Below are 23,028 nucleotides of genomic sequence, written 5' to 3'. Positions count from 1 at the left end.
AAAGGAGCACGCTGTGCCAAATCACGGATACAGATCAACCTTCCCTCGTTTAAACTAACTATTTTTCTTTGAATGTAGAAAATACAGGTACATATACAAAGGCAACTGCAACAATCAACATCACAACATTTGAGCCCGACATATGACACTCTATCCTTCCAATAAGGCGGACGCCCAAGCTACTGTATGCCCTCAAGCAACTACTGTGCTGACAAATTACGTTATGCCCGATATTGCATCATTTCGCACCTACGCTTGATATCACCCTATGCTCAAAGAACTACATCATTATGTTATGCCCGAGAATGTCGAAATGCATCATTTCATGTGCTTGATATCGCATGAGCCCGAAGGAACACATTATTGCACGTGCTCGATATATCATATGCCCGAGGAAATACATCATCGCATATGCCCAATATTGACTTATGCTCGAAGAACCGCATTATTGCATGCGCTCGATATTTTATGTGCCCGAAGAAATGCATCATTGCATGTGCTCGATATTTCATGTGCCCGAGGAAACACATCATCGCATATGCCCAATATTGACTTATGCTCGAAGAATTGCATTATTGCATGCTCTCGATATTTTATGTGCTCGAAGAAATGCACCATTACATATGCTCGATACTGCATGTGCCCGATATTATATTGTGCTTGAAGAAGTGCATCATTGCATTGTGCTCGATATTGCATGTGCCCGAAGAAATGCATTATCGCATTGTGCCCGAGACTTCATTGTGCCCGAAGTTTGCATAAGCTCAAGATTGCATCGTGCTCGAATTTTACATGTGCCCGAATCAAATCAAGTCATAAGTATCAACAGATGTCAAAAACAGATACGCTCTCTTTACTCATTACTGATATCCCAAAGGCGTCATCCTCCAAAGGCATCATCTTTCATAGCCTGCGGACTTCATGTCATGGCCTGAGGACTTATTTTATGCATATCATGTTCCTAAGGCGTCATAGTCTAAAGGCATCATCCTCATGGCCTGCGGACATCATATCATGGCCTAAGGGTTTAATTTCTTCCTATCATAATCCGAAGGTGTCATAGTCTAAAGGCGTCATCTTCATGGCCTGCAGACAACATTTCATGATCTGAGGATACATTTCACGTATCATGGCCCTAGACACCATAGCCTAAGACATCATCTTGCATGGTCTTAAGGCAAACATTCATGGTCTATATGGGAAATTGCATCATGTTTACATTCACCGCTTATTTTGCTCTAATTACTCTACTACAAGTTACAGTTATGCAGATTACAGACAAAGTCGCCTTCTGAACGGCTGTTCCTTTGCTTACACACAAAGGCTACAACAAATTCTTGGCTACTCGAACTATTGTTTCGCTATCATTCAGGCTACCATGAAGATATCTTCGGATTCAACTCGCCACTGTGACTTTCTATGTCTTCAGCTAGGCTCGTCCGCCTTACAATGCGACATCTAGGCTCGTCCGCCTTACAATGCGACATTTAGGCTCGTCCGCATTAAAACGACATTTAGGTTAGTCCATCTTATAGGACATTTAGGTCGTCCACCTTAAAAAGGACATCTAGGCTTGTCCGCCTCATAATACATTTATGTTCGTCCGCTTTATAAGATATTTAGGTTGTCCGCCTTAAAACGACACTTAGGCTCGTCTGCCTTAAAATGACGTTTAGACTTTCCTTATAACTAGATATTTTCGTCTATACTGTTATATCTTTATAGTATCAAATCTATTGGAGTTTGACGTCATTCTTCAGAGATGGGTTCAATCCTTCAAGAAGTTACAGACAATCAAGGTTTGCAGTACGTCTCAAACAGATACGCTTTTTATCACCTCTTTTCTATTTAGAACTCATATTTTATTATTATTGGTCATACTTTATCTATTTATAAGCTAACATTTTATCTAGAATTTGCAGATATGATCAATCGCCCTTGATTACAATTTTCACGCTATCCTCTATCACAACAATGACCCTATCAATTCTTCGTTTTTCATACTCCGAACCCTCGCTCAAAGGCTGATAGCCTTACTCTATCATGCTCTTCTCGATTCTCTGTCATACTCTTTTAGCCTCTCAATCTCTCTTTTCTCGTTACTCTATTCTTATCCATTCAAGCCGATATCGTGCCTTTCAAATACCTTAGCGCTCTTTCAATTTTTAAGAGTTTCATTTGCTCTTGAATCTAGAACTACACACGACCTGATTCTCGTATAACCAGAGATATGTAGGCGACTTAAAACCAAAGTCTCGGTCGTACCTTTTTTCAACTCTATATCGTTTTAATTGATCCAACTGACATCTCTCGTCGGTCGGACAAAATCGGCTACTAAGTCAACGTTGGCTGCCTGACAATTCATTCTTCATTCTCAATCAACCAAGGGGCAGCTGTTGACACCCAATTTTGACCGACCTTTGAACTTTTTAGAAATACTATTCGATTAAATACGTATTTTAAATTTTAGAATTTTTAATCGACTTTGCTTGAAAGTCATATATTTTAGTATGTTTTATTCTATAAAATTATCGTAAATATTATTAAAATATTTTAAAATTATTAATGAATTTCAAATGTTAAAATTTAAATGATTTTCAATTACATAAAAAATATTTTAATATATGTAGTATTTTAATTAAATAGTAATTCCTACACTTTCCTTAAATTTTAAATTCTAGCCTATTCTATTCCAATTTCTTCCAATTCTAGCCACATGAATTAGAGTTTTATTACAATCATAGCCTCTCTTTCATTCCAATTCTAGCCAAATGTTATTGCAATTTTAGCCATTCCGTATCTAACTCATCTTATTTCAAGAAATCATCTTTTGATCTCATCCGTCTATTTAATTAATAAATCCTAGATCGAATCCTAACCCTTCATCTCTATCTAAATCGACGGTTGGGATTAAATCTCCCATTCTCTTTCTTCAACACCAAAGGACTCTAATCCCTAAAAATAATTCTCCCTCCTTCTCTTCTCTTCTCCCTCAGATCAACCGCTTTTCTCTCTCTCTCCCCCTCCCAACTCCACCGGCAACTTCCATCTTCTCCATCTCCTCTCTTCCGCCAGGCTGCGTCCCCCTCGCTGTTCTCCTCTCATCTCTGTGCTTCTCCCTCTCCCTGTCTCCTCTTCTTCTCTTTTTCTCAAAGAAGCAGTAGTGCCAAGCGAGGCAATCAATAGCAATGATAGCAGCGCTAGGTGAGCAGCAACATTTGCTTCGTCCAGCAGCCGATCGCGAGGGTCACCATTGTTGGCAGAAGCTCCCGCTGGCAAAGACAACAAGACCAGTAGCCCTGCACATCCCGCTTCGAATGGCAACGCTCGAGCAGCGAATCTGGCCAGCAGCTGCACGGAGATGGCGGAACTCCGGTAAGTATTATCCTCTCTTCTCCTTCCTTTTTTCCTCTTTCATTTTCTAGGACCAGGAGCAGCAATAGCTACGAAACAACACAGCAACAACAACAAAATCATAGCATCTTCAGCCAAAAAACTCCGGTGATAGACCGGGTTTTGATCGAAATGACGGATCTCAACAGATCCGTCCGGGTAATCTTTTCCTAAAATATCATTTCACCTTTTAATAGATTTGTTCTTCTTCTACAAAATTGGTTGTCTGACTGCCTGAATGAATAAATTTTATGCATGTTATCTTGATCTTAAATCTGTGATTTTCTGATTTTTAGACTTGGTGTGTAATTGAAATATTGTCCATTTTGACTTGGAATGACGGTTAACTTAGCTATTTTCCTACATATTACATATTATGGGTTCCAATATTATTGTGATTGATGGTGCCTGGTTTCAGCTATTAATTGGGAGTGATAACTCACTCTTTGAAGGATCATTCCTTTAGCTTAGATTTGATTCGTTTTTTTAAAAAAAATAAAAATTAAATGAGTTTGCAATTTCTGACTTGACTTTACTTTATTAAGTGTGGTTGATTATTAGTTGTCTATATACGGTAAAAATTATATGAAGTTGTATGTTGGCTTTGACTTTAAGTTATGTGATATTGTCTTCCCTAAAATAATTTCCCTTGAGTTAAACATGTGCAATGTTGATTAACAGTAACTTGACATTGGATTTTTAATAAAAGAAATAAATAAATAATTGTGTTAATTTCCTCCCTTTTATTATAACTTAATTGATCCTTCTTCCGTTAATTGCATATTATATAGATTCTTACTACTCCTATAGCTGGAAAATTATAATTTAAAATAGTTTAATTTGGATCTTCACTATTTAAGGAAAATAATGTTAATGTTCCTAATTGTATTTCTTACTTATTTATTTTTGGTAATGAAATATTTTTAAAAAAAATATGATTTGTCTCTTCTTTATTTAAGGGAAAATATTACTATTTTCCTATTCGTTATTATATACTTGTTTATATTTGGTAATGAAATATTTTAAAATTTTCTGATTTGGCTCTCCTTTAAAATAAGGAAAATGTGATAATTAATTGATTCCTTTAAACATTTTTCCCCTTATTTGTTACCCCTCTTTGTTATATAAAAAGGACCCCCTCCTCTCATTCTCTAAAATATACCCATTCACTTTCAACCAAAAATTCTCTCATCACTCTCCCTTCTCTCATTGCTCTCTTGCTACTTTAAACAATATATTAATATTTCGGCAAATATTCAAGTGCTTTTCTCCGCTATTTTCCTGCTTTGTTCGAGTACAAGGTGAATCATTTTGTTTTGTTTAACAGGTTTCATATTTGAAGTTCAAGTTGAAGATTAACTGAAGAAGGATTTGTTTATTTGTTTGAATGTATATATGTCTATATATTTTATTTTTTCCGCTATTTTATTTATTCGAATGTTGTAACAATTGTAACCCTAAGATCATATAATAAAGTTATTTGGGGGTCGTCTAGGGGAGGGGGATTTATATGCGTACTTGCTCATTATTTTTTTTAGAAATCATGCCTATAGGTTTGTCTTTAACCACCTAGATTTGATATTTGTAGGTGTTATAATCTAATCAATTTTCAATTTGCTTGACGTTTTGTTAACAAGCCTTAAAAAAATAAGAACTAGAGTCCATTAATTTTTAAATGTTAAAATCAAATCCTAATAAATCTAGTAGGTTGTTAGATGTTAAAATATTATAAATTCTCATTTGTCTTATCATGTAGAAACCATGTCTAAGGTTTAATTTGTTCATACCATTTACAAAATTATGCATATATGTGTTACTTTTTACACCTAGAAATCATGTCTATAGGCTTGTAAATAAACTCATAAAAATGAAGATTTTTGCAATATGTTATTTTCTTAAATTTTTATGATGCTAAATCATGTCATGCATTTAACAAATTATTTGGCTTCGTCTTAAAACCTTTGCATTTAATAAATTTACCATCTTAATGTTCTACTAGTTTTAGTACTTATAAAATTTTGCAACATAATTTTCTTAAAAGTCATTATTCAATCTTCCTTTGAAATTTTGGATTGATTGTGACATTATTTTTAAAAAAAATAAAGTACTATCTCCTAACCTATCGTTAGTGGGAAAGTCAAAGGAACTATGAGGTCTAGTTCCAATTTTTAAACCGATGCGTCCCCGGAAGTACCACTTCCCATGAACTTCAAAAAGAATTATGTGCATTTATATGTAATTGTTTATGTGCCTACGTGTGAACTAAATATTTTAAATCATTTGTTAAAAACATAAATTTTTTAGACCGACCTCAAATCAAAATTGTTTCTATGGTGGAGGAGCACGATCAATAATATCGTGGCATCATCCCTATAAAGAAATAAACATTTTTAAAAAAAAATAAAAATTCCTATTCATAAACTTATCAATTTTTAACTTTACTTTTGCACATACTAATTGCTTAATATTTGCCAATTTTGTCTATAACATAGTGTCGTATGTCAAAAATAAATAAAATGAGCTTAATTGTTTATTTATTGTCATCACCTAGCTTTACATATCTAAATAAATAAGAATAATAGTCTTAATTGTTTCGTATTTGTTATCACTTAGTAAGATTAAATAAATTAATAAACGACCTTGATTGCTACTTGTACCCCCACATAGATTGCATGAGATACGGCCGGGACCCACACTTGTGGACCTCGAGGGATGCCTAACACCTTCCCCTCGAGGTAATTTGAACCCTTACCCTAATCTCTGGCCCTTTGACTTTAGTTAGACTTAGTTAGGTTAGATAGGTGCCCTAACGCGCCTTAATTCGTTAGGTGGCGACTCCAAAAAACTCGAAATCCCAAAAGAGTTGTTAGGTCGCGCACAAAACCCGTTTTCCACGAAAATGGGGCGCGACAGTTATGACTAAGATATGATACCTCTTCATATGCTCCTTTATTGAATTACTCTATTAGAACTAAAGCTAGCACCGAATGAGTATACTTGGGGAGTAGCTCTAGCTGAGATGAGACTAGAGTACAAAGAAACCCTTGATATTCCTTAACCATGTGCCTACATGGGTTGTGTTCTAGTTTTACCCTTAGTAAGTGGAACACCCTCCATCGAAGTAGGGTTTGACTCCGTATTCCATGCCTATCTAGTATGGTCTATGTCAGTTATTGCTTATTCCCATCACGTGGGATACATGCTAGTGTTGGATAAGTTCTATGAAGTTTAGGTAGTGGAATAGAACGCTATCTAGAAATTGCATAAGTAGGCTTTGATGATGGTAGTATGTAGGTTCCCTAGGTCTTCTCCAAGACCATTATGTAAAAGTCCATAATCAGTGAAAAGTCTCTTAAATATTCTATTGAACATAATGACTTAAGAAAAGGTATGAGAATGAAATAGTAATTATCTAGAGTAGCTTTAAGGATTGCTTAGTTAGGCTTAGAGAAGGTGTATGGTCGGTTCTTTATGTCTTACTTAGGTGAGTTTTGGAATAATTCTAGGTAGATAGTCTAAATAATGAAATAATAATAATTTTATCTTAGATAATGTAAAGGATCTCTTTGATGTGTGTGAAGGGATTGTATGAGCGGTCACTTCATAACTCCCTCAAGTGAGTCTTAGAATCACCTTTCGTAGGAGAGTCTCATTGCTATGTGAAATGAAGTGATATTAATGTTATATTTTGAAATGTTATTATATGTGCTTATGTTGACTTAATGTGAACTCTTATACTTGTTTTACAAAGTTTTACTCAAAAAGATCATGTTTTATACTAATGTCCATTTAGCATGATTTTAATTGTATGTCACCATACTTAATGCATTCTAATGTACTAATTATATATATTTTGTCTATCTCTAAAGGTGTAGGTGTCATTTGAGAGGAGTCTTGAAGTGAAAGCTTAGATTACTGTTCATTCAAGCAAGTATTGGTATGTCCTCACTAGATTCGAGGACATCATGATGTTTAGTTTTCCTTATAGAAAGTATCGTAATAGACTTAACTATTTTTATATCGTATTGTATGGGCCCTGTCCTAAGATATTCGTGTGTCTAAGATGGTGATTTTGAGACTTAGCCTTATTCCTTATGATTTTCTATGAAAGATATTTTAAAGTATTACTATTTCGTGTGAAATGTTCTAATTCTGCACTACTTTTCATACATGTGTGCAATGAATGATGTCTAAGGGCTTGTACAAGACCTCTGAGAGGTCAAGTACGTTGTGACGCGACTTCAAGGATGCCCTTTCTTTTAGGATGTACTTGCGGATCATGACATAATGTCTACTTACTTACTTTCCTAAAATCTAGTAAAATTTATGAAGCTATAAAGGAAATTATTGAACACATTTTTTTTGTAATTAAACATATTTACATTCAATATAATTTTATATTGGTGTGAACACAACTAACAACCATTAGTTCAGGGACAACATTTCTAAGAAAATAGACTAGCACTCGAGAAAGTAGTCAAACCCTACTAATTTGTTTGTATAACGTTTCTAAGGAAACAAACTCGCACTAGAGATAGTATTCTAATCATACTAATTTATTTAAAAGCTTAGGCTTCGAAGATTTTTTTCTGAAAAATCTCTTGTACTATTCTTTTTATTGTTATGTATGGCCTTTGGATTTAGCCTGAAAGATTCAACGATTTCTTTCTATCCAAATGTGATAACTGTAGATGTAATGCTCATTCGAAAGATAGCGGTTGTCGCTTCTTTTGCTCATGCATTTCTGTTAAGCCACTTCAGGATCTCTTGTCAAGTGCTAGTTAGTCTAGTCATACCTTGCCAACATAACCACATGTTTTTTGAGTAGTCACTAGAGAAAATGAGATATTTTCTCGACTCAATAACCCCACTAAATAAAATATATTATTGGTTATTTGTGAGACTTTTTTTCATTAACCTATCCTGTGTGAATATAGCATTTCAGTATAGTTGATTTTGTTATGAATATATATTATCTGCTCTAAAATTGTTGCAAATGATACTTTTCATGAAACCTTTTGAAAATCAACCATCATTGCAATGTATAGCTTTTTATCGAGTATCGTTGTATGTTTGTTAGCTATATTTCTTGAAACCCTGTCCTAAGATATTTGTTTGTCTAAGATGGCGACTTTGAGACTTAACCTTATTCTTTTTGATTTTATATGAAAGATATTTTGAAGTATTACTATTTCGTGTGAAAAATTTTAATTCTGCACTACTTTTCATACATGTATGCAATGAATGATGTCAAGGCTTGTACAAGACTTCCGAGAGGTCTAGTACGTTATGCCACGACTACAAGGATGCCCTTTCTTCTAGGGTGTACTTGCGGATCATGACATAATGTCTACTTACTTACTTTCCTAAAATCTAGTAAAATTTATGAAGCTGTAAAGGAAAATTATTAAACACGTTTTTTTTTTGTAATTAAACATATTTACATTCAATATAATTTTATATTGGTGTGAACACAACTAACAACCATTAGTTTAGGGACAACATTTCTAAGAAAATATACTAGCACTAGAGAAAGTAGTCAAACCCTACTAATTTGTTTGTATAACGTTTCTAAGGAAACAAACTCGCACTAGAGATAGTATTCTAATCATACTAATTTATTTAAAAGCTTAGGCTTCGAAGATTTTTTTCTGAAAAATCTCTTGTACTATTCTTTTTATTGTTATGTATGGCCTCTCGACTTAGCCTGAAAGATTCAACGATTCCTTTCTATCCAAATGTGATAACTGTAGATGTAATGGTCATTCGAAAGATAGCGGTTGTCGCTTCTTTTGCTCATGCATTTCTTGTTGGCCCACTTCAGGATCTCTTGTCAAGTGCTAGTTGGTCTAGTCATACCTTGCCAACATAACCACATGTTTTTTGAGTAGTCACTAGTGAAAATGAGATATTTTCTTGACTCAATAACCCCACTAAATAAAATATATTATTAGTTATTTGTGACACTTTTTTTCATTAACCTATCTTGTGTGTGAATGTAGCATATTCAGTATAGTTGATTTTGTTATGAATATTTATTATCTGCTCTAAAATTGTTGCAAATGATACTTTTCATGAAACCTTTTGAAAATCAACCATCATTGCAATGTATAGCTTTTTATCGAGTATCGTTGCATGTTTGTCAACTGTATTTCTTGAAACCCTAATATTTGTAGTTGTTTCTTTATCTTCGGTATGTTTTGTATTATCAATGAAGTTTGAGAGGTTGTATAGTCTCAAACCATCATGTTTTCTATATAATAGCATGAACTCGTTTCACCGATAAGGTGTCCTACATTCCATAACAGCTTAATGATTGCAACCCTATTTTTATAGTAATACTTGGTATGCTAAAATCTCATGTCGTCTAATGCATGCACACGTTATCCCATGCAAGAAGAACCTCCTCAGATACGTCCAACACCTCCTGTTAATATACTTTTACTCCGTAAGTTTTACGTATGATTCTTGTTGGTAGAACACAGATTTCAGCTCAATACATTTAAAGTAATAATTACCTATCGCATCATGAAAATAATACTATAATAATAAATATTATTAAATAAGTTAAAATCTCTCTGAAATAGTAATAACATTTGTATATACACTATGCTCTTCTCCAAATAGATATAAAATTTCCCAAAATATGCTATCATTATTATTGTATTGTGTTAAATAGGTTCAATAATCTTTCCTGCTCAATTCATAGACAACCCGAAACCATAACTAAGACACGTATTACATCATGATCCGGGAACGACAACTAGTTTATCGGATCCAATGGCACCCATCGTAAATTCTACAAACCGTCGAGCCCTAATTCCAAAACTCTCCTCAATAAAATATCTTCTCTCTCGAACCTTCTTCTTGTCGTCACCATCTTTTTTTCTTGCTTAGATATTTTCATCGTTTTTTCCTATAACACAAACCTTACAAAAGCATCTTCTTTACGTTACACATTTGCCTTTCTGCCTCCCATCATTTTTTTTCCTCTCCAAATTATCAAAATTATTGCCCCAGTTTCTCTCTGGTTTGGAACTGCATTTATCTATGGTTTAATTGAATTAATAAATTTTTTTTCTCTACTCTGTACCCGTCAATTTAGGTACAGTTTCAGTTTTCGCAACAATTTTTTGGGATTTTGGCTCTGGCTTAGAGACATAACAAAAAGCGGTTATGGATCGAGAAGGAGGATCAGCCGGATCTTGTTATTATTCAGTTCTAGGGGTACGCAACGACGCCTCCTGCTCCGACATTCGCTCAGCTTATCGGAAACTAGCTCTGGTACGCTATAGTTCCTTCACGTTATGTAATTATAAAAATTATTATTAATTTTGTACAAATATATAGTATAAAAGTGTATGTGTGAGTATGGTAACATCAGCGTGAATTTTGGGTGATTTGTGAAGAAATGGCACCCGGATAGGTGGGCGAAGAATCCAGCGCTGGCCGGTGAAGCGAAACTCCGATTTCAGAAAATCCAAGAGGCTTATTCAGGTTACAATTCTTCACTTTTTTACCTGTCTAATTTTACTTGTTGAAAAATTGTTCTTTTGAAGAGGAATTGACGGTGGTTAGTTGTCCTTTATTTGTATTGGCAGTTCTCTCCGATCAAGACAAGAGGTCAATGTACGACGCCGGTTTCCTCGATATGTTTGAGGAAGATGAAGTACGTAAATTTGTTTTTTTTTTCTTTCAGAAAGTAATCTTACAACTACTGATACTGCTTCTGCAATTTCTCACTAGTTCCACAACTGCGGAACATCCTTCTGAGTCTGATTTTGCAATTCAAAATTACTACTAATTTTTACTAGTTCCACAGCTGCGAAACATCCTTCCCGATAACGGAGCCCGTATTAGGAGTTTGGAGTTTTATATATAATTCTAACATTGAATCGTCAATCAATTTTGCTAAGAATTTACCGGTTATTACTTAATTTTCTAGTAAAAATATAGAGTTTACGAAAACCTAGTGGGTTCGTTCGAATCTACCAACCTCCACCTAGATTTTGCAATTCAGAATTTCTATTAATTTTTTGTGATTATGATATTACAATTCGGAATTTTATCTCTCCTGATTTTTTCAATTGCAATTGGACTGAGTATTCCGATTATGCTCTTTTCAATTATGTCAAAGAAGATGCGAACAGCAGCTACCATGTGAAGAACAGTGCAAGAAGTACCCAAATCAACACTAAAATCATGTGATAATTGAAATAATATTTACAACATACTAGGACAATACAATTGCAAATGATAGAAACAAAAATATAAAGCAAAGAACTACAATTAGATAATACTATGCTACCTACTACCTTTCGACCTGTCTTCCACTCCTTCTTATGGTTATGTTCTCAGAAACCCGAAGTTGTGTCATATTCTGTCACTCATCCCCATTTATTAAAAAAAATTCAACTATTACATTTTTGCGAGTTTTAGCTTTCAATTATCAACGTTTAGGTAATAATAGAACACTAATACAATTTATCTGTATGCAGGGAATGGGTGATTTCCTGCATGATTTGATAAACCGAATGGATCAAAATGTTGGAGCAGCGGTAAGATATTTTGATGAGTTCTACTCCTACATGATTTTTGTGCGTGTATGATTCATTTTTGAAATGATGTGCTTATTTATTGTGTAATTAAAAATGGTGAAGGAGGAGAGTCTAGAGGATTTGCAGAAGACGTTTGTGGATATGTTTGGTAGAGATTTAGCAAAGATGATGGGTGATGAAACTCCAACTGCAAAGAAGAGGGCACGTGATTCTGGTTGCAGCACAATGGCTGCATCAAAACGCAACAATGTCAACTTCAATGGCACCTGTTAGTTTATTTAGTTTTAAGCAAAAAATACAGAAGAGGTCCCTCCACCTCCTCTCTTTTGGTGTCTGAATTTTTGTGGGGCTGGAGAGGAATTAACATGTTTATTTTCGGTGGTAGATAGGCAGAACAGAACCTTTTTCTTTTTTTAGACTTTTGATATCTAAGGAACAAGTTGTTTAAAATGTGGGTGCTGTTTAGTTGCGTAATAAAACGTCTCTTTAATTTATTATATTAGTACATCTTTTTTGTGGCTCTTTCAAAATATCCTCCATGTTACCTGTATTATTCAAGTAGTTTTGGTACTTTTATAACATATGATTTGTCTATTCAACTTTTTTGATAACAGTACACATTCATTGACAAGGTTAAAAATCTGAATGATTCAAAAGCAAATACTCTACCCATTTATGGGATATTTTATTTAAGTTACTTTTGTTCTTTTTAAGACTACAAAATCATTCATCTATTGCTTTTTAATTTTAAAAAAAATAAAAGGTGCATGTATAACTTGTCATATCATATTAAATCTCCAATTTTAATGATATAATGTATTTAATTCATGATCCTATCCATCTAAGGAAAGTATGTGCCTTTTAGTTTATTTTAAGCCCTACTTTAAGAAAAGGTAATACTAACCTCCTACTTGTATGCCTGTTTGACTAATTAGTTATTACTCCATTGATGCATTATTTTATATAATTTCTCGGTTGTACAGAAAAATAATTTTACATTTTATGGAGCGGAGTAGCATAAATGAAAAAGATGTAGTGAGGAATTAGAGTAGAAATTGTTTAGTAGGGTGTATTTAAGAAAAATAATATATGCGATTAATAAGAATATTAATATAATATAACAAATGAGAGGAGGCAAGGCATACAAAAATGATTGAGGAAGAGATGAAAAAGTGAAGACGTCTGACGTGGTAAGGGGGGAAGGATAGGATGACACATACCCAGTGAGGAGGATCATATTATAAACAATAAGCGGCATTCTTTGTCCACTTTAAAAGTGTAAAAATTGAGTATTTATATCAAATCAATATATGCATATCATGTGTTTAATTTCAGTGCTGCCGCAGGCAACTATGCTCCCAAGATCTCTGGCTATGAAAAAATGAAGTCAAAATTTTCATAAACAATTTTGAACTATGTAGTAAATGCTTAAAGAAGCTAAAAGGGTTTATTTCGTTTTGACATTATATATTTATAAATTTAATCATATAAATAGTAATTTTTTTTAAAATGTTATGCAATGGGAAAAACATTATTTCCTCTCACTCCCTTTATTTGTCGCTTGAATCCAAATATTGTGTTAATTTTCTTGACAGCTCAAAGAATTAAACATGTACTATTAACCTTTTGTTTAAATATGACTTACTATTCCAGGTAGTCATTATAGTTCAGTCAATAAAGAAAGATACAAATAGTTCAATGAATAACATTTTTATGAACAAATATATCTCCTGTAAAACGTCAAATAATAAATAAAAGTAATACATAATATTGAAATAGTTTGAAATTCAATAATGAAGTCAGTATTTATATTTTAAAAAATCAAATCATAATATATATTTTCACCTAACTAAACCCTCCTGTACCTCAGATATATCTAACTCTTCGCCTATTCAATTTCTTGATTAAAGATCTTGAATTTGTGCGATAAAAAATAATAAAAATCTTTTTTTTCTATGTAAGGCCCCAGCTAGAAAATGCTGCAACTAATTATTAAGGTATCAATTTGCTTGTTTATGTATCATATATGTTGTGGCCACAAGGCCCACCACAACAACTAACAACTTATCAAAAATTGGCGTGATGTGAAAATTTTGCAACTCTGCAAAAATTCTAGTGTATATTTGTTGACCATATGAATTCTATCTAGCTTCATAAAGATAAAACAATGGTCAGGACCAATTGTATATATGTATGTATATATAAAATACTTTATAATATAACAGTGGTTTATGTGTGTGAAAAAATATAATTGGACAAGCAGAACACAACATCATGTGTCAGAGGATGGAGCTAGAAGTTGTGTTGTTTTGTGTTAAATCTTCTTTGGAGTTTTCGATCCTATTTAATTAACGTGAGAGAGTTATTCAGATAATAAATACAATGAATAAAAAATATAAAATTTTTCTCGAAAAGTAATAAAAAAACAAACTCATTTAATTATATGAATAGTAGATTAAGTAATAATAATAATAATAATTGATAATACTTATTTATCAACAAAAGTTTTAGAACGTAAGCATTAAAAACAAGGAATCACATGTTACACAAAATAAAATATCTAACCATAGAAGGAAGATATTCTCCTTCTGTGGTGAAAAGGGGCGTACGAAGATCATGTGGAATGTATATTATTTAATGCCGATATCATTTTCCCTTTTTCCAATTCTTTTCGCGCGATATTTTGATATTTATAATAAAAGTCAATTAAATTTAAATTTATATTTAAAAAAATTATATTAAAGTAAAATGTTATTTAATAGAAGTGATTCTTATTTTGTGAAACTTGATTCATTTTTCCTTTTTTTTTTACATTAACATGAATAGTGGTGAAATAATTAAGATATTTTCAATTTTAATTTGAAATTTAAATTTGAATATACTAAAATAGATTATTTTTTTTATATAGAAAGGCCGTCCCTATAAATAGATAATGTGATGTACTAATTTTGATTTAATTGAGATCCAATATGAATATATGATGAACATCAAATCAAAAATAAACTTATTTCACTATTACTGTAGTTATTTTTTTATTTATCTAGATTTTACTTGATATGGAATTTTAAAGTTACAAATAACTTTTGATCTTGTGATTTTAAATTAACAATAATAAAATCATTAAAATATTTTTTAATTTTATAAGCTTAAATATATTCGACAAAAATTAAAATTAAAAAATTATCAATAAAATATTTCTTAAAACGGAGAAAAAAAAACAATTATGCCAACCAAAAACGAAGAAAGTAGAATTATTTTTTCTTTCTATATTTAGCCAAGTTGCTACCTTTTTGTTTCTACTTCCAATTGTATATTAATCCAGTTTCTAGATCATTCCAAGAAAAATTCACGTTATCAATGACGTCTCAGTCTTTTGTATAATTGTTTAAAGTCACAAAATTAATAATCTAATTTTTTATGTGACATATTTAAAGTTATAAAATTAAAGAATAGTTTATACATTTCACATAATTTTAATTTAGGATCACAAAATTAATTTTTTTTATATTTTTTTAATCTCCGTATCTAGTCAAATCAGGTCATTTTTTTTAAAGTAAACAGAGTACAACCTTGTCTTTTTTAATATGGTTATACCTACCTATATTTTTCTTCATTGATTTCATTATTTCAAGAAATATCTAAGTTCATATATGTATTCGAAAGAGATAAGTTTATGTTCGAGTGACTATCAAAATACTTTTTATTTATATTTTTAACAATATATCATTATAAATGGCTATCTAGCATAATGCGATATTTATACATGATTAGTTAAATTTGAATTTACACCTGATATAACTTATTTCTAATGGCTTTATTTTTATTTTTATTATTATTATTATTTGAAATCCGAGGTTATTATTTATGTCTATCTAGAAGATAACCGATGTATTTACCTGATTCAAGCCCCATTTTGAGTTGTAATACAAAAGTGATTATTAATAGTTTTTCTGAACATAATTCAAATAAAATATTCTGAACTTTTTTTTTGTTTGCTTTTTTTTTTTTTTTTTTTTTTTAATGTTAAGAAACAGAATGGGTTGGTTTTTAGTTGGACCGATTATTTAAGAACTCCCCAAATTATCTTCCAACATCGACATTTATTGTTCGATAGAAGCATTATTTCAGTTTTAATATTTCATTTTTTTTTTATAGAAATAAGTAATTTAATCAGTTGGATAAATTTATAATGAACTTTTTCTCAATATTTTATTATTTATAGATGTGATCCATAATGGTTTACTAGAAGTTCCTTTTTTTCTTATTAAAAAAATAAAAATAAAGTAGTTATAGAAAAATAATAATTTCCTGTTTTACTTCTTTATTCTCTGGCCATTATCCTATTCTTGCTACTTCACGAATCTTTTGGCTAGTTTTTCTAATAAATAAAAAGGGAACTTTCACGTAGAACATTCAAAATAGCGTAATTATCATCTATAGTTATAATTTGATATTTTATAATTCGTAGTTATATGTTAGATGGAGAAGAGAGGCGAGACTGGGAGAGAGAGAAGAGAGAGGCGAAAGAGAGGGGGAAAGAGTGGGAGAAAGATGAATTGTATCTGTATATTGGTTAGATAATTGTATACTATACATATGTATTTGTATATAAGACAAGAGAGATTGAGAGAGGGATAAGAGACAAGCGAGACTGGGAGAGGGAGGAAAGAGGCGAGCGAGATAGAGAGAGGGAGGAGAGAGGCGAGAAAGAGAGGGTAGTAAGTGGGAGAGAAGTGAATTGTGTATGTATATAATTGTATACTATATATATGCATTTGTATATATGGCAAGAGAGAGGGTAGAGAATGGTAAAGAGGTGAATTCTATATGTATATATGTTAAATAATTGTATATTATACATATGTAATCGTATATCCTCGCGAATTATACATATACAAACGTGACTAATTATGCAAACTCGAAGTCAGCCACGTAATTAAAATATAATACTAGTCATGATTGATAATTATAGCAAACAATAATATGATGAATGATTAAATAGTATAAATTTGCTTAGCCGTATAATTTTTTCAATAAAAATGCGAAAAAAGGAATTAAGTTAAATATACTCGGAATTATTTGATATGAATCAAAAAAAGTTTTTTATTTTAAAATAACAGTTAGTAAGAAGAGTAATTTTACTGTCTTGATGGTCGAAGGATATTTTTTAGTAAAAAATATAATAACAAGAATATTTTGAGCAGAAAATATAGTTGATGGTTAAATCAATCCACTTTAAATAATTTAGAACTATAGTTAAGCATTAATCCTAACAAAATCAAATCTGGCCGTGTGAAAATTACTAAAGTAGTATCAAACATCTATTTGATACAAGCTTTATTGCATTGGGTGTATATCAAAATAATGCAAACTACTACGTTTAAGCAATTTAATGAAATAAACATATGAATTAATTAAACATAATTAAATTGGTCTTAAAATCTTAAATTTTATACCATGATTGATTTGACGTAAATATTCTATTTATGAATAAATTTAAATTAATTAATTATCCTTCTTCTCAATGGGTTTGTTTGACCAAATTATATAAAAACTAAAAGTACTTTAATGCTTATATGAAAAAATTCAGAAGCCGGTTAAATATATATTTTATTTAATTAAATATAAACAAAAATTTGTTTAAATTAGAGAAAAAATGACAAAAATCCCTCCTTTAAGTTCACTTTTATCCTTATTTTCAAGTAGTTTTAAAAATATCTAAAATTTCTTATTTTTAAGTTAAATGAGGCGTATATGAAAATGTGACAAAAAATGAGACGGATACAAAAATGTGATAAAAAATGAGACGGATACAAAAATGTGACAAAAAATAAGGCGGATACAAAAATGTGACAAAAAATATATAATGTATTTGTCACTTTTTTACTGTATCAGCCCTATTATGTATCTGTGTTTTTGTATATTTTTGAGGAATTTTGATTATTAAAAACTTATAAGGAACAAATGCTCTTTTAATTTTAAAAATATGCTATTTATGTTATTTGCCCTTTAATTAATTAGCTAAAACCAATCAATTACCTATTTGGGCCGATATCCATTCTAGGATGGATGGGTTTGTCTGATAGAATGGCTCGATTAGTGTAGTGTTACATTAAACGAAGTAGGAGTTTTGATAATGTAAAACATTAATTATTGTTATTCATAATATTTTTTATATATATTTAAATATATGTTTTTATTTTAAAAAACTTGAAACTTCACGCGTGAGTCTCAAAATTGCAATTGTTAGACACATGCTAATGAAAACACAACCAAAAATTATAAATACGATGAAATATAATATATTGCGAATTCTCTAATACATATTGAAACCTAAATTTGTTGTATTCATCACTCACTGCGTCTAGAAAAAAAAATATAAGAATATATTTGTAGCATAAGAAATTTGAACTACAATATTATTAATATTCTTAATAAAACTACGATATCAGTGTTGAAAAAAATTCGAATCTAAACAATTTTTTTAAAAAATCCCCTCCACATGAATTTTTACGTTTTTTCACTCCCATATTGACTCAAATCCACAATCTACCATTGATGTAATCCCTCTTGAATCAAAAGACACCCTTATTTATGTTGATCCAAAGAGATTGAACGTGCATGCACCCGTTCGAGCAGAGTCCTTCCTTTAATTGGAAGTGTGTTATGAGGGTGAAACGCTCTCGTGACACCTTTTGAGTTGACACTCATAGTTTCAACCCCATAGCTACGAACAACATGTGATGAAATATTCAATGACAATGTCCTCAATATTAATTTCTCGGCTTCTACTTCATTCATCCCTTTCTTCCATTCTTTTTCCAAAAAATTATTCAAATGTGCAACCCCATATCCTCCTGCACAAAAATTGGATTTCTCCATAACAATCCCAACATCACTTACCTCGTAAATTTTTTTTCCTCCCCCAATTATAACACTAGTTTGTAGCATATTTTTCATGTGAGGCTTAAATACGGTCAACATCGTTCCTATTGTCTCAACTGTGACCTTAATATTTTCTTGTTCAACAATAAAGTTTCGTGCATCTTCTAGTAAGATTTCTGTTTCATGCGTACAGTGACACGAGACAACATTAGAAGTGAGTTGTGTGATTGTATCAGTGGAACCAAGAATGATACCATCGTCGTATATGACGCCAATAATGGTGGTAGTGTTTGAGGGATTGGGCTCGTTCGAATTAACGTTGAGTAAGCTCATGCTGAGAAAAATATTTCAAGCTAAAATATTAGTAAGAAAGAAGATGTGTTGTTGAATTGACCAAGGGGATTCTTTATATAAAAAGTAATTTTACTAATTGGATTCGAAGTAGGAATTTATAAACAAGACTTTACCTTAATAAAATAGGAAATTTGTAGTTTTGTTATTAGTTCTATTGGATTAGGAAGAGAAATTAAATAGGACACTACTCCTAATTCAATTAGGATTATGAAGTAGGAAAGTTTCCAAATATTTAATGTACTTTCTTATATCTTATTTTCAAAAGTCAATTTCGAAATAAAAACATATTGCCAAAATAACAACTACTACTAGAATGTTTGGGCTATAAGCATTGAAGCCCAATATTTTCAACCATTTGGGCCGACATCCATTCCAGGATATTTGGGCTCCTCATTATGAAGTTGGTGTTAGGCTTTAGATATTGATTTTTCTTTAATTTGAAATTTTTGAAGTTTGGGTTGTGTTAAATTATAATTTATCATTATTTAGCAAATAATTCAAATTTCAACTATTATAAATTAGAAAAGTCTAGTATTTGAGTCAAATTCTATTATTTGGAAGATTTCAAAATTTTAAATTTTAATTTTTTCCAAAACACCTTTTATTTATAGTTTTGGACCGAGTTCCGGTCTTAATTTGTTGTATGATATTTTTATAATTAGATACATAGTTTATATAATTTTTATCTGAACTCATTCTCCGGAGTTAACTTTTAATAATTATAAATAAATAGTAATTTTTCGTATACAAATCAATTGTGTTTTTTCATTTGCTTTTCCCCCTCTTTTTTAAATTCTATATTTATATTATTTATACATGGTTAATATAACATTTTATGTATATATAGTACATGTCGAACTCCTTCGACTACACCGTGTGTCTATTTCTACAAATTTAGAACCCATTGTTGAAAATTCTGACTCCGCCACTGATATATTGTATTCATAGTCATGACTTTTAATGAGACATGTTTATTATTATAAATAACAACACAAACTTATGGATATTTTTAATAGTTTTTAAGCACTTATGGGTATAAATTATATATATATATTTTAAAATTTAAAACCAAACACATAACGAAGCTTCATCCAGACCTTCAAACGAAAATCAGTTGTCAAAAATATTTAAGAAATTAATTTACTGACGATTTCCAATTGATTTCTCTTTTTTTTTTTTTCCTTCACGTAATTGTTTATTTTGTCTAATTAAGACAGGTAGTGCTTTTCTGAACATGAACAAACCATAATGCATAAGGGATTAATTTAAGAGGCACCTCAAAAAATTGAAAAACCGTCTTAACAAACTAAATTTAAAATATGATTAATTTTAATTGAAGTAAATTAGACGAATTACAAAATATAAAGTAATTGCTACTTTAAATTCATTAAGAAAATTAATACTAATAATAAATATACATAATTTTTTTATATTTATATATATTACCATTGAATAATTTTGAGACCTTATTCTTAGCGGCTTTAGGAAAGAGCCTCCCTAATGTACATAAGCATCCACCAAAGTTCTCTCTCCAATTGGAAGTCCAAAACAATACAATCTATTATACTAAAGTGATTTAATAAAGTAATAGTTTATATTAAGTAATTTTAGTTAACTAAATAATAAGTGTAAATATTTTATTACATGTCATATATTTATTTAATATAAATATTCGACGTAATAATTTTAACCAATCAATTTTGGGGCGTCCTTCTTGTTGATGGATTTGTCTGACCAAATAAAGGAAAAACTAAAAGTGCTTATAAATATTTATATGGAAAAGTTATTTTCTGGTGTAAAAAAAATAGTGTTTAATTGAATATACTTTGAAATTTTAGTTAAATATAAATTAATATTTTAATATTGATAAAAGAAAATTTAAGTTAATTTGCAAATTATAAACAACTATTCGAAAGACAATTCTAATAGAAATATTTACAAAATAAACATATTTTAAAAGCTCGTCAAACAACCACTTATAAAGCTGTACCAAAATTTTGTTCAAACTATAATCAATGGATTTAGTTATTTTGTCGGGAAACTTACAATAGAAATTTCATCTATTTAGAGGCTAATTATATTTTATATCGAAATTTGTTTAATTACAAAAAAAAATTTAGATTTTTCAATGATTTTGAATACATTTCACTGTTATTTGATACATTATAAAAGGTATGTTACTTAATTAGGAGGAACGTATTCGAGAAGATAAAAATATATTCAAAAGGGAATAAAGATATATCAAAAAAGAATTTTTTGTAATTTTTTAAAGAGGAGTTTTTGAAAATAGCTTCTATAATAAGATTAATGTATCTATAAATTGTTTAGATAACTCATTAATTCTGATAAAGATTTTTAACACTTTTTTATATATATTTATATTATATATAGTGGAACTTCGCATATAGTCGCTCAAAATAATTTAATTTTGCTTTATAGGTATAGTTTACTAATTACGGTTTGTAGCTACATGATAGATGGTGGAGAGAGGCGAGCGAGATTGAGAATGGGAGGAGAGAGGCGAAGACAAATTGTTTATGTATATCTGTCGAATTGAGTATATACATCTACCAAAACAATTGTATATGCAATCGATATATATATATATATATATATATATATATATATTCGTATATCTGGTGAATGAGATCGAGAGAGGGAGGAAAGATGTAAGCGAGATTGAGAGAGGGAGAAAAGATGCGAGCGAGAAAGGATGCCAGAGATGGGAAAGAGACGAAATGCATATGTATATGTGTTAGATAATTATATATAAGTAACTGGTATATATATGTACTTGTAAATTCACAAGCGAGATTGAGAGAGCGAAGAACGAGATTAAGAGAAAGGACAAAAGAATGGCGAAAGACTGATTGTATTTATATAAGGGAAAATTGTATAAAGTAGCAAACTAATAACCTAAAATAAATGAAATAGCTAGGGTTTGATTTAATTGTGCTCCATAGCAAACGTGAGCTAAAATTTGCCAGCATCTCTCTCCCAAAAATCTCGCTCGCCACTCTCCATTCTCGCTCGCCTCTCTCGCTTTTATACACAGAAGTGTATAATTCTGTTTCTGTTTTGTATAAAGCGATAGAAAATTATATATACACATGCAAAAATATATATCTTCGTGTTATACACTTAATTATACAATTTATAGACATTTTACTTCAAATATTATAGAGAAAAAAGCCAACGAATTATACAATTGCGAATTATACAATTGCAGTGAAATACAATTTTCTCTAGCTTTATACAACAGAAGTGTATAGATTGTGTTTCTGTTTTTGTATAAAGCGAGAGAAAAACATATATACCTTCTTGCTATATACTTATAATTATGCAATATACATACATTTTAATTTGATTCAACTGTATGCAAAGCAAATTATACAATTGCAGCGAAATAGGCCAACGGATTATACAATTTAGGCCAGCGAATATAACTATAGCGAATTATACAGTTTTATGTTTGCTATGGAGCACAATTATGCAAAGTTTGCTATAGCATACAAATATGAATTTTTTATTTGCTATATGTGAAAGTTACCCTTTATATAATTATATTTAAATATATCTCATATAATTATATATATTACTTTATATAATTATATTTAAATATATCTCATATAATTATATATATTACATATATAGTTTATATTTATATATGTATTCAAAAGAGAAAAGAAGCGACATAATTACTACTAAAATTAAGCTACAACCCGTTAATAATTTTTTTAAAAAACTATATTAACAACTATATATTCCTTATCCGCGTAATTTCTCTAGTTATTGTTCTTTCTGGTTGCCTTTTTTTCATTTTTCCTTTTAATTCATA

At 30.6% G+C, this 23,028-nt stretch overlaps 1 protein-coding gene across 1 annotated transcript; it reads left to right on the top strand.

The window, feature by feature from the left end:
* Positions 1–10,261: 10,261 nt before the first annotated feature.
* On the top strand, positions 10,262–12,481 carry LOC101267064 (uncharacterized). The gene is made up of 5 exons (XM_004230235.4): positions 10,262–10,677; positions 10,803–10,890; positions 10,995–11,062; positions 11,892–11,951; positions 12,054–12,481. Exons 1-5 carry the CDS (start codon positions 10,570–10,572, stop codon positions 12,222–12,224), a joined length of 495 nt encoding a protein of 164 aa, XP_004230283.1. The 5' UTR covers positions 10,262–10,569; the 3' UTR covers positions 12,225–12,481.
* The last annotated feature ends 10,547 nt before the right edge of the window (positions 12,482–23,028 follow it).

This window comes from Solanum lycopersicum, chromosome 1, assembly GCF_036512215.1.
Source record: "Solanum lycopersicum chromosome 1, SLM_r2.1".
Taxonomy (NCBI): domain Eukaryota; kingdom Viridiplantae; phylum Streptophyta; class Magnoliopsida; order Solanales; family Solanaceae; genus Solanum; species Solanum lycopersicum.
Note: the sequence above shows the minus strand (reverse complement) of the source record. Positions and strands in the feature narration are given on the sequence as shown.